Raw genomic sequence first — 12,852 nt, forward strand, 5'->3', positions numbered from 1 at the left:
TCAGCGTTTGTTTTTCCTCGTTCAGAAAAAAGAGATATTATAGGGGACTGTAATGTGCGGTATGGAAAAAGTGGGTAGAGAGAACTTTTCTCTTTCTCCCATAATACTAGAAGCGATAAAGTAGATGAGCAGTAGACAGACAAAAAGAAAACCGTCCTTTACATAACACATAATTCACTCTAGGGCTGCCATCTTCAGTTTGGGGAATTCCTGGAGATTTGGAAGCATTGCCTGGGGAGGGTTGAGTTTGGGGAGGGGAGGGAGCTTGGGTTGCCAGCCAGGTGGTATGACTGACAGGCACATTTGGGGGTGAAGAATGGAGGAATGGCGCCTTGAAATGCCATTCCCTCCCAGTTTTGTTACTATTGTTCCATTGAGTGAGGGCGGACAGCAAGGGCAGTAAGGTTGCTGCTGCAGGCAACCCAGAGGGAATGTGCAGTGGCACCTTAGAAACCAACAAGATTTTCACGGTGCAAGCTTTCAGAGCTCCCTTCTTCAGCAGGGATGTGATACCATAGAGTCTACCTTCCACAGCTATTTCCTCCAAGATCCAGGGGAGTTAGCCGTGTTAGTCTGTAGTAGCAAAATAGTAAAGAGACCAGTAGCACCTTTAAGACTAACCCACTTTATTGTAGCATAAGCTTTCGAGAGCTACAGCTCTTTTCGTCAGATGCAACTTTATTGTAGCATAAGCTAACCACAGCTCTCTTCGTCAGATGCATCTGTGGTTCTTGAAAGCTTATGCTACAATAAAGTTGCATCTGACGAAGACAGCTGTGGTTCTCAAAAGCTCATGTTACAATAAAGTTGCATCTGACGAAAAGAGCTGTAGCTCTCAAAATCTTACATTACACTAAAGTTGCATCTGACGAAAAGAGCTGTAGCTCTCAAAAGCTTATGCTACAATAAAGTGGGTTAGTCTTAAAGGTGCTACTAAACTCTTTACTATTTCCTCCAAGGGAACTGATGTCTACAATTGGGAGATCAGTTGTAATTCTGGGAGAACACCAGGCACCACCTAGAGGTTGGTAACCCTAATTAACTAATGGAATTCACTGCCCCAGGATGTAATGAAGGCCAGTAGTTTAGATGGCTTTGGAGTAATCCGTGGAGTGAAGGACAGGTTCATCAGTGGCTATTAGCTAAGATGGCTAAAGGGCATGATTGGAGGTATACCATAGCGTACCTCTGTGGAAAAACAGTAGGGGCCAGGGTACGACTTTTAATCCCTGCTTGCGGGCTTCTTGGAAGCACCTTCTTGGCCACTATGAGAAAGAACATGCTGGACTTTCGGTCTAATGCATCACACAGTCGCCAGCTTAGGGGTGGGAAATTCTTGAAGATGTAGGGGTGGAGCCTGGAGGCTGACTTTGGGAAGGGGAGGGACCTCAACAGGATATGATGCCAGAGAGTCCACCTTCCAAGGCAGCCATTTTCTCTAGGGGAGCTGATCTCTGTAGTCTGGAGTTGTAATTCCAGGAGATATCCAGACCCCACCTGGAGGTAGGTAAACTTAACGTACCAGCTTTTCTTTTACATTTCTACCATGTAAACTAAACATTAAATAAAACCCACATAAATGGAGGGGGGGAACCCTAAACACTCACAAGACCATCAAAATAAGCAGGCAACAGATAATTAAACAGAAAGCAGGCCCAGCATCTAGGAGAGTGATCTGTGAGGCTGTACATTCAAACCTTATGAAACTAGTAGGCTGTAGATTTTGAAGGTCAATGACTAGTGGACTTGTGGAACTACCTGAGACAAGAGGTGATGCTGACCACAGGTGTAGATAGATTTAAAAGTGATTTGAACAGATATACAGCAGATAGGCCTATGAGAGCTGAATAGGACCTCTAGTTTCAGAGGCACTATTAACATGTCTGGTTCTCAGACATTAGAAAACAGTCGGTAGGGACACTGCAATGAAGAAATCAGAAAGAAGATTGAGACTTGGAAGAGCAGCTGTGAGGGAGCTAGAAAAGATCCTCAAAGATAAAGATTTCTTTCTGGGAACCAAGATCAAGATAATTCAAACAATGATATTCCCCATTACTATGTAAAGATGTGAAAGTTGGATGGCGAAGAAAGCTGACAGGAAGAAAATTGATTCATTTGAAATGTGGTGCTGGAGGAGAGTTTTGCGGTTACCACGGACAGCCAAAAATAAGTGCGCACTAGATCAAATCAAGCCTGAATTCTCCCTAAAAGCTAAAATGACAAAACTGAGGCTATTGTACTTCGGTCACATCATGAGAAGACAACATGCTAGGAAAAGTGGAAGGCAGTAGGAAAAGAGGAAGACCTAAAACAAGAGGGCTTGACTCAATAAAAGAAGCCACGTCCCCCCGTTTGCAGGATTCAAGCAAGTCTGTTAATGATAGGACGTTTTGGAGGTCTTTCATTCATAGGGTTGCCATAGGTTGGAGGCGACTTGATGGCATATAACACACACAAAGGTGCAAATTGTTGCTCATCTATAAAGTGGCAGCGGTTTCCACTAATTCCCCGCTCGGGACTTATGAGAGATCCCCCATCCCAACAAAAGTGCTTGTATTCAGTACCAGCGAGTACTGCCACCAGGGCTTTTTTTCAGGGGAACGCGGGGGAACGGAGTTCCGGAACCTCTTGAAAATGGTCACATGGCTGGTGGCCCCGCCCCCTGATCTCCAGACAGAGGGGAGTTGAGATTCGAAACTCCCCTCTGTCTGGAGATCAGGGGCCGGGGCCACCAGTCATGTGACCATTTTCTCCGAGGGCAGCCCGCTGAGATCCATCACCTTTTTTCCCAGAAAAAAAGCCCTGACTGCCACACACGAAAAGAAGCTCTGCCTATTGGAAGCACTTCTTTTGATGTTTCTGGAAACATCAAAAGAAGCTGGTTGGCCATTGTATGAAATATGAGCTCGCGATTTCCTTCCCATCGTTTCTGCAGCATCAGGGCAGCTGGTACAGTTAAATTCTGGCAGGGAGGAGGAAAATTAAAGACACAAGGAAAAGTGAGCTAGAAAAATGTTAATAAATTTAAATGTAATATCCCTGAAGCTGCTTCATTTCTGGCTGATGACTCAGCCAAGGTGTATTCTCTCCCTCCGATACAGTGTTCTTCCTGTGAGAAAATGCAACGATATTTCCTTTCATTTATTAACAATAAGTTCCTTCTACCTGAGGTTTTGAACCAAACAGTACAATATTATAAAATCAAAAATCATACAATAATGAACAAAGAGTAACAAAAAAGTGAAGGTATACCAGCGATGCATAATTATGTCATTAATGCATAGCACAAAATGTCTCAAATATGATGATAAAAATTTGGCAGCACGTGGCATAACTGCAGGGTTCATGTCAGCCAGCAAAACAGATACTACTTGAGGTTCAATAGCAAGTTGGTATTTACTCAAAATAGGAAAATGCAGTAATATTTGTCAGTTGGGCTGCCAATTTCCAGGTGGGGCACGGAGATCTACCAGAATTGCAGCTAATCAATCCTCCTGGAGAAAATGGCTGCTTTGGAAGATGGACTCTATGGCATTATTAGAGTTGCCAACTCTAGGCTAGGAGATTGCTGGAGATTTGGGGGTGAGGCCCGGGGGAGGGCAGGGTTTGGGGAGGGGAGGAACTTCAGCGGGGTACAATGCCATAAGATCCACCCTCCAAAGCAGCCAGTTTCTCCAGGCGAGCTAATTTCTGTAGTTTGAAGAACTCCAAGAGATCTCCAGCCACTACCTGGAGGTTGGCTACCGTCGCTTGTATGCTTTCCCTAGTGACAGGCAGCCCCTCCAACACCTAACCGTGATTTAACACTAAGCCTTAAAGGCACCCAATGGCCTTGCATGCATCTAAGTATAATCGCAATTCACTTAATTTTAAGTCACAGCACGGCTGTGACGAACATAAACGCTGAAACGCTCGCGTTTGAAGGAAGAACCCTTCGAGGGAGCCGTAGTCACGTGATCGAAGATGGCGGCGCCCAGGTGACACCTCCACGTGAGTCTTCCGGGCAGGGAAGCGGCTGGCTGCGTCGGTTGGCCGGGTGGATCCTCCGCAGCCATGGCCGGCCGCAACAACAACAAGCTGCCCAGCAGCCTGCCACAGCTACAGAACCTGATCAAGCGGGACCCGCCCGCTTACCTCGAGGAGGTGAGAAGAGGAGAAGGGCGGAGGGGAGTCGAGCCGGTCTGAGTTGAGGCTTTCGGGGTCCGGCTAAGAAAAGTTCCAAGGGTCGCGACTAAAGAAGCCTGCAGGGACGTTGGCTGGGAACTCTGCATGCGCTCAGAGGCGCTCTGAAGAGTTACTAAGAAGAGTTACTCCCGTGTAAGCCCATTGATTTCAGTAGGTTTTGGATGGAGTAACTCTGTTTAGGATTGCGCTATTTCCCTTTCACCCAGCCGCTGCCGGTGCTCAGATGCCAGCTTTTACTTTTACGCTCCGCTTTATAAGCACCAGGTCCAAGTATGAGCGATCAATCCCGACGCTGGACATGCCTTAGAGTTGCCAACTCTGGGTTGGGAAATTTCCTGGAGATTTGGGGGTGGAGCCTGGGGTGGGTGGGATTTGAGGAGGGGCGGGACCTTAGTGGGGTGTTACGCCCTCCTGTAAATTATTCTGTTTTCTCCAAGGCAACTGATCACTATAGTCTGGAGATCAGTTGTAATTTTGGGAGATCTCTAGTCCTCACCTGGAGATTGGAAACCCAATGTTTCACCTCTCCATTTATTTCAAGGGCAGTGAGCTGAACAAAACGAGACAGTGTCCCTGAGGACACATCACCGTTTTTATGTTATTGGTTTATTTATAGTCCGCCTTTCTCACTGAGACCCAAGGCAGATTACACAGAGCAAGGAAATTACTCTGTAATCAACAACTAGGACTAAGACACTCACTGAGGAAAGTACAGTAGTGAACAACAGTTTAGACATTCAGCAAAAGAGATACAATAAGGCACGGTAGCAGAAAATTTGAAAACAAGCATAAAGCTGAGCGCAGGGATGGAATCTCTCTGAAACAAAGCAAAGAGCAAGTTCTAGGGAGCTCCTTTTAATCGTGCCTCAGAGACCAAATTCTGATCAGGATTGGTGTAAGGGGAGGAGGGACTCCTGTAATTCTCCTCATGATGTTTTTCCAACTGTAAATAAGATCAGGGGCATTATTTGCCCATATGCAAATGGAGACAAGGATGTAGAGAGAGTGGAGAGAGGAGCCCCTCCTTTCTCTGTATTGTGGTGGTCCGATCAGAATTAGGTTCCGTGTTGCAGTTAAATGGAGCCCCCCTTACTGGAAATAACTCTATAAAATAGTGATGCCTGCCTTGTTTAGTTGTGTCCTGTGTCAAGCACACATCCTTTTGTACAGGCCTTGGGATATAGCAGATGGTTAAATTTGTCTAGCGTATAACATAATAAAAATCTTTCATTGCACAAGTGTATAATTCTACAGTTGTACTGGACACTGGAACTGTCCCATCTTTGCTTCCAGTATCCTTCCAGGTTCTAGTGGAGTGTCAGATCTAAATGTTCTTTTTGAGGAGCAAGCAATGATGGAGATAATTCTTTTTATCTTTTGTTTTTATTTGCCTGTTCTAGTTTCTTCAGCAGTATCGCCATTACCAGTCCAATGTGGAGATATTCAAACTGCAGCCAAATAAACCCAGTAAAGAACTGGCTGAATTGGTGATGTTCATGGCACAGGTAAAACAATCCTAGTCTGTTGTACCAGGGAGGGAAAGTCTCAGTTCAGTTAAATTAGATCATTTTTGCGATCTTAACTGCCTTGATCCCTTTGGGAGAAAGGTGGGTTAAAATGCTATGAATCTGCTCTTATAACAAAAGGAAAAATGTTGCTTATGAAAGATTGACATAGATCCAGAGGAGTTAGCCATGTTATTCTGTAGTAGCAAAATAGAAGGGAGTCCAGTAGCACCTTTAAGACTAACCAACTTTACTGTAGCATGAGCTTTTGGGAATTATGGCTCTCTTTGTAAGATGCATCTGACGAAGAGATGCATCTGATGAAAAGAACTGTGATTCTCAAAAGCTTATGCTACAGTAAAGTTGGTTAGTCTTAAAGGTGCTACTGGACTCTTTTCTAAAAGATTGATAGAAATCTTTGTGGTCTCCCATCCAACTAGTAACTATGGGCCAGGCTGCTTTTTTTTAAAAAAAATTTGTTTACTTTATTAAGTTTTTTCTTTAAAAAAATATGACAATACCAAGCCAACACCAGTGTATATACAAACTTCTCCTTTGTACACATTAACTTAAAACATAACCATACAAAACCCAAAATACAACAATTCCTAAAGAGTTCCGTACATCTAGAAATTCAATAGCTCTTGACAATGCATGTTAGAAGAAACAATTTCATTTTCCTGCAAAAATTTCACAATAGCAAATCAACTCAGGATTGCTTTGACTATCCAGGTTGCTACCTCAGATATCATTTATATCAGTGGTTTTCTTCAAATACTGTGTGCACCTCCAGTGGGATGCCCAAATAATCTAGGTAGGATACTAGGTTTTCATAACAATTACTAAGAATTCATTATCCTTCAATCCCCAAGTCCGCATGCAAGAGTGATGTGCTGTCTCTTGCTGACCCTACCTTCACATTTCTCTAAGATACCACTGGACTCAATACCTGTCCCCAGTTAACCATTTGTGATCTTTTGGTGTGCTAATATTAACCTTGGGCATTCAAGTGTGTCTTCTAATCCCCCAGTTTCCCCTGCTTACCAACAAGCATCTTTAACTTCTTGCCAACCTTACCTACCATGGATGGCTTATGGGGCTTCTGCCCCTCCACTGCTCCCAACCTGTAGAGTGTCAGACAACGATCTGTGAAACGCAGGTTCAGATCCCCAGTCTGGCATGGAAACTTGCTGGATGACCTTGGACTAGTCACGTATTCTTAGCCGAGTTTACCGCTCAGGGTTGTTGTGAGGATAAAAGGGAGGAGGGGCCAAAATTTGTATGCTACTTGGGTTCCCCACTGGGGATAAAGGCAAGGTATAAATGAAGTGAATACATTGTCCTAGTCATCATAGCACTGAAAGAACATTTTATATAGGATCCCTAAATATATTTTAGTCAATTAATGGAGTTAGAGCCAGTTTGGTGTAGTGGTTAAGAGCGCGGGACTCTAATCTAGAGAGCCAGGTTTGATTCCCCACTCCTCAGCTTGAAGTCAGCTGGGTGACCTTGGGTCAGTCACAGCTCTCTCAGAGCTCTCTCAGCCCCACCCACCTCACAGGGTGTTTTGTTGTGGGGATAATAACAACATACTTTGTAAACTGCTCTGAGTGGGTGTTAAGTCATCCTGAAGGGCGGTATATAAATCGAATGTTGTTGTTGTTTGCTGATCTTTTAAAGTTATAGCAATAAAATTTATTCCAGAAATGCTACCACAGTTTTTATGGCCTTAAAACCTGTCCTCAGTATCTGTAAACATATATATGTTCTTCTCGGGGAAAATGGGCTTTTTCTGTCATGGTGGGACATGGGTTCTTTGATAGTGGGAATAGTGGAATGTAAGATACAGTAGGTTGGGAACCACTGATAAATTTAATGGATTGAATGCTGAACCAGGACTGGGGAGGTTTGGTGTCAGATCGTCACATAGCTGTGAAGCTGATTGATTGATATCGGGCCACTCACCAAATCTTTACCTTACCTACCTTGCAGGGCTATTGTGAAGTTAAATTGAGAGCATGCTGTGCTTGTTGAAGATACAAATGTGATACACCACTGTGATGTGCTTGAGGTTAATTCTATTCTTTGGGGTGAAGATTTCATAGTGCTGCTTTTCAAAAATGTACCTCTTTATGGAGATGTATTTTGTTGAACCTCCCCCCCCCCTTTTGAAACAGGTTGGCCATTGCTATCGTGATCACCTGGTGGACTTTCCCCAGCAGTTGAAGGATCTTCTCTCCTACCATCACACAAATTTGGATGCTGATCTTCGGATGGTGAGTCTGATGTTTATACTTTTTTTAAAAAAATGGGTTTTGTTAGGGGAATTCTGCAAGAGGTTAGATCTCCAATACAGTTGGAGAACATGTACCAACCATTGGCGGCATCTGTATTGCCAAACAAGGTAGCCTGCGTTGCCCCTCTCTCAATGAACCTTCAGTTCAAGGTGAACAGGAGCAAAATAACATCAGCCGTTGAATGCATGGAGCTGCCTTCTAGTGACAGACAACCTTGGTCAGTATCGTCTACTCCGCAGCTCTCCAGGATCACAGGTGGAGGTATCTTGCATTGCTTGCCACCTGACCCTTTTAAATGGACTGAACCTGAGACGTTCTGACTGCAAAGCGGATGTTCTGCTACTAAGCCATGTCTCCTTCTGTGGCTGTACCTGTAAAGGCTAGCACCTGTCTTCAGTTCCCCAACACGTCATATTAAGGAATACATTCCCTACTTTTCCCTCCATGGCAGGATGTTTTTTGACATGGTCCCCTATCTCCCAGGAGTGACATTTGGAGTTGCAGCAAGAGTGGGGGACTCAAGAAAGGTGCACTCGGTGGGCAGAAATCTTTCCTCCCACTGAAATGCTGCACTGTATCCAAGCCATACCGTTCCCACTCTGTGCTCACAAGCTGGTAATTGTGCATCTGCCGGGACAGTGTGCATACGCTTGCTTCCACTCTCTGCAACCATGCAATGTTATCTGTTAGTAAAGAGTCCAGAAGCACCTTTAAGACTAACCAACTTTACTGTAGCATAAGCTTTCGAGAACCACAGCTCTCTTCATCAGAAAGCTTATGCTTCTCGAAAGCTTATGCTACAGTAAAGTTGGTTAGTCTTAAAGGTGCTACTGGACTCTTTTCTGTTTTGCTACTACAGACTAACACGGTTAACTCATCTGGATCTGTTAGTAAGCTATAGATAACAGGCTTTGAGTATGAAATCTTGAAATGCAATCTTACACAGAGTCTACTATGCTTTTTTGCAAAGATGTCAATAAAAATCGAACGGAGACTATCATGTTGTAAAATACACAAAAGTTATTCTTGTTTCTGCAAATTTTAATAGTCACAAAGTGTTGTAAAGAAATTGTTTTTGCTGGACACTCTTTAACTCACACAGTGCAGTCCTGTGTAGAGTTACTCCAGTCTATGGCCACTGAATTCCGGGGGCTTAGACTGGCATAATATTGTCATTTGTGGGTAACTCTTCTTAAGCCACGATCTAAACAACTGAAATTTTGCAAAGAATCATTCAAGGAGAAATCTCAGAACACTGTAGAGTTTTCAAAGGCAAAAACACAGGGCTGTCAGGTACAGCTTTTATTCTGTCCAGTTTTGTGAGTGCAACAAAACGTGCAACTTAAATGTAGTACCATATATTTGCTAAATTTGCATCGTTTTGTTACTCTGAGGGGCAGGGCCATGCAGGTGGTAGGATCTAGACAGTTTCCCTACTCGATCTTACCTCATTCCTCTCCTTAGTATCGCCCCCGTCCCACATGGCTTCTTATCCATTCAGCTTTCATGATCCCTTTTTGGGTTGTTGAAAGGGTCTCCCTCTCCTTTTTACCAGTGGTAAAGCTTGTAAGATCTAACCCAAAGTATTCAAGTCCTGCTGTGTGATTACTAGATGCCCTGGCAATACCTTGTGCCATTCTGAAACTGCAACAGATGCTGCCACCAACATTTCAACTATAAGGACTAGAAACTTGTATGGGATTTTAAAAAAGAAAACATACAATGTTGACTTGCATAAAGATCACAAATAGGGTTGCTCACTGCCTGGAGAAAAAAATGTCCTAAGCCTTTAACAGAGGTATCCAGGAGATGTTATTCACCTCCCTGCCGTGAAAGCTGCAGCTGTTTATTTCCACACATGTAGCCTCTGTTAAAAGGTCAAGACGCTTTTCTCCAGGCCCCATAACTTTAATGCACAATGCAGTATAACTTCTTGTGTTTTGTGGTACTCTCATGTTTGTGATCACATGGCTGTAGTAACTTCTTTCTTTCCTTTGTTTTCCAGACGTTTTGCAAAGCTCTGATTCTCTTGCGAAACAAGAACCTGATTAACCCCACAAGCCTGCTGGAACTTTTCTTTGAACTCCTTCGCTGTCATGATAAGCTTTTACGAAAAGTGAGTTGCTAAGTTCTTGTATCACTCAGTCCTCATCCATTTGCTTTCACTCTAATAAGGAGGTTTAAGAGCTAAACTACACGAGGCCAATTACACGGGATGCTCAAGTGAAGGGAGATGCAATTTTATCCAGGAAGTGTAGTTTAAATTTCACCTCTCTCAACAGAGCCAGCAAAGATCACTCCTCAGAGGGTTTGTTAGTTTCCTCTTTGCCTCCCAGAAGGCTCTGTCAATTATTAACAAACTCTCTGAGAAACGATCTTTGCTAGCTGTGTAGAGAGAGGTGAAATTCAAACTACGCTTCCCAGTTAACATTGCACCTCCCTTTACTTGAACGTCCTCATGTAATTCGTCTTGTGTAGTTTCGCTCTAAGTAACAGAGTGACAATAGGTGCATTCACTTGCATTTTCGCAAAGTGGTTTGGAGCCCATCCTTAAGAGAGTAACAGTGCAGTCTTATAACCTGGCCTGGAATATCTCTGCCTAGGATTGCTCCGTAAATCTACCACGCTGACTTGCTTGGGTTAATAACGCCTGTTTGAATATGCCAAATTTCTGCCCAAACTAAGGCATGCAGAGAGTCGGTGCAGCTGCAACCTTGTTAATAGATTAAACAGTGGCTTCAGTCAATAAAAGTTTCCCTCTGGTTTTAAGGAAGGAAAAGAGAAGGAGGGAGAGTAAACCAGAATTCATCCTTAATATACATGGTGATGCTTTTCCTTGAAGCGTTATCTCGGCTGTCTTTAAACTGTTTGGTAGCAGAGTTGCCAAGATTGTGGGAGAAAAACATCTTGTCCTTTTCATTGAGGCTTAACATGTGGAAATAGGCAGCTGAAATTTTCATGGCATGGGGCGAAAGAACATTACCTGATAAATAACATCTGATTGAGCCTTCATTAAAGAGACAGGATATTGTTCCCCAGGCAGTTGACATACCTGTGTGGTATATCAGATAACTTCATTTGCTTATGTTCTTGTCAGTTTTGCCCTTCCTCTTCCTTCTGTCTTCTTCCTCCTTCCCACATGTCAAATCTTAGAATGGAAGCTTCTTGGGATGGGTTTTTTATCACTCTGTAAAGTGCCTTGTATACTGTTCACACTATAATTATTAATCATTTTATTTAGTATATTTTAACCCTGCCTTTTCTCCAAGGAGTTCAGGGGAGCATTCATAGTTCTTCCCTCTTCCGTTTTATCCTCACAGCAACCCTGTGAGGTGGGTTAGGCTGAGTGTGTGTGACTGGCCCAAGGTCACCCAGCAAGCTTCCATGGCAGAGCGGGGATTCGAACCTGGGTCCCTCAAATCCTAGTCTGCCACTCGGACTCTTACACCACATGGGTTCTGTGTAGTTAGTATAGCACCCATATGGATGGGATTGAGAAAGAAGGACTTGTTTAAAGCTCGCTCTTTCAAGGCTACTTGCATCTGGGACTTTACCAGTTTGTCTTGGCAGGGCTGATTGGCAAGCAAATCCAAGGCACTTCCCATTCAGCTTACTTGTGAATTTGGCTTGATGTGACTCCAGGTTGCAGAGCCCACAGAATCATACCTGCCTGCTGGTTTGTTTGTCCATTTCTGATCTGGTTCATTTTACTCAAAGAGATTCCAGCAGTGAAGTTCCATAAACCACAGAACCTTGATTTTGTTTAATTTTTTTTTGCAGACGTTGTACAGTCACATTGTGACTGACATCAAGAACATCAATGCAAAACACAAGAATAACAAAATGAACACAGTAAGTTGTGGACTCTTTTTTTTCAGTCAGCTGCGACTGTGTATTAACACTCTGTCATGAGGTGCAGCCACCTCCGCAGTCCCCTTAAGCCTCGGTCTGCTTTTCCCTTTTGCCACTCTTTGTCTCACCATAAGTGTAGCTGGGAGTCCTTCTTAGCTATGTTAGGGGCCTTCTGTCTAGAGCTGCCCTGAAGATGTTGGGGGGGGGGGGTGGAACCTGGAGAGGGCAGTGTTTGGGGAGGGGATGGACTTCAGCAGAGTATAATACCAGAGAGTCCCTCTAGAAAACAGCCATTTTCTCCAGGAGAATTGATCTCTGTAACCTGAAGATCATAGTTCCAAGAGATCTCCAGTAACTACTGGAGGCTGGCAACCTTACATGAATTCCCCCCCCCGCCCCATCCCACCCATGCCCTACTAGCAAACCCCTTAAGAGCCCTGTCAGCCGTGCAACATAATCATAATAACTGTGTTTACATACCACTCTTCTAGACATATTAGTCCTCACCCAGAGTGGTGAACGTTAGTGCTGTTATTATCCCCACAATACAGCTGGGGAGCTGGAGTTAAGAGGAGTGGATTACCCAAGGCCACCTACTGAGCCCATGGCAGTAGTGGGATTTGAACCAGTAGAGTGCTGATTTGCAGCCGAACCACTTAGCCACTGTGCTGCAGCAACATGCTGACACATACTTTGTGTGAGTCCAGGCTGGGAGGACACATCTATCATCGGGGCAACTTCTTGGCCTGTTCTTTGGGTCCTGCTGTTCACTTGTCATGGGTTGTCCTGGCATAGAGGGTGGCAGTCGTCAGGTAAAGAGCCCCACCCTAATTCTTTTCAAAAACAATCTTTTTCTTGTCCTTCAGACACTCCAGAGTTTTATGTACACGATGCTGCAAGACAGCAACCCAACTGCAGCCAAGATATCTCTGGATGTGATGATCGAGCTCTACAGGAGGAACATCTGGTAGGTTGCAGGGAAGCCTCGCGGTGGTGGCGTTGACACAAGAATG

At 44.1% G+C, this 12,852-nt stretch overlaps 1 protein-coding gene across 2 annotated transcripts in view; it reads left to right on the forward strand.

The window, feature by feature from the left end:
• The first annotated feature begins 3,981 nt into the window (after window positions 1-3,981).
• SDAD1 (SDA1 domain containing 1) overlaps window positions 3,982-12,852 on the forward strand; it is a 37,643-nt gene continuing 28,772 nt past the window's right edge. Inside the window, exons 1-6 of one of the 2 annotated variants that reach the window (XM_054989907.1) lie at window positions 3,982-4,143; window positions 5,586-5,690; window positions 7,868-7,966; window positions 9,993-10,103; window positions 11,768-11,839; window positions 12,706-12,806. In XM_054989907.1, the coding sequence (XP_054845882.1) occupies window positions 4,054-4,143; window positions 5,586-5,690; window positions 7,868-7,966; window positions 9,993-10,103; window positions 11,768-11,839; window positions 12,706-12,806 (578 nt within the window). In that variant the 5' untranslated portion in view covers window positions 3,982-4,053. Of the gene's footprint in view, window positions 4,144-4,179; window positions 4,318-5,585; window positions 5,691-7,867; window positions 7,967-9,992; window positions 10,104-11,767; window positions 11,840-12,705; window positions 12,807-12,852 lie in introns of those variants that run through there. The other variant, XM_054989908.1, reaches the window with a different exon arrangement.

Source organism: Eublepharis macularius, chromosome 10 (genome assembly GCF_028583425.1).
Source record: "Eublepharis macularius isolate TG4126 chromosome 10, MPM_Emac_v1.0, whole genome shotgun sequence".
Lineage (NCBI taxonomy): Eukaryota > Metazoa > Chordata > Lepidosauria > Squamata > Eublepharidae > Eublepharis > Eublepharis macularius.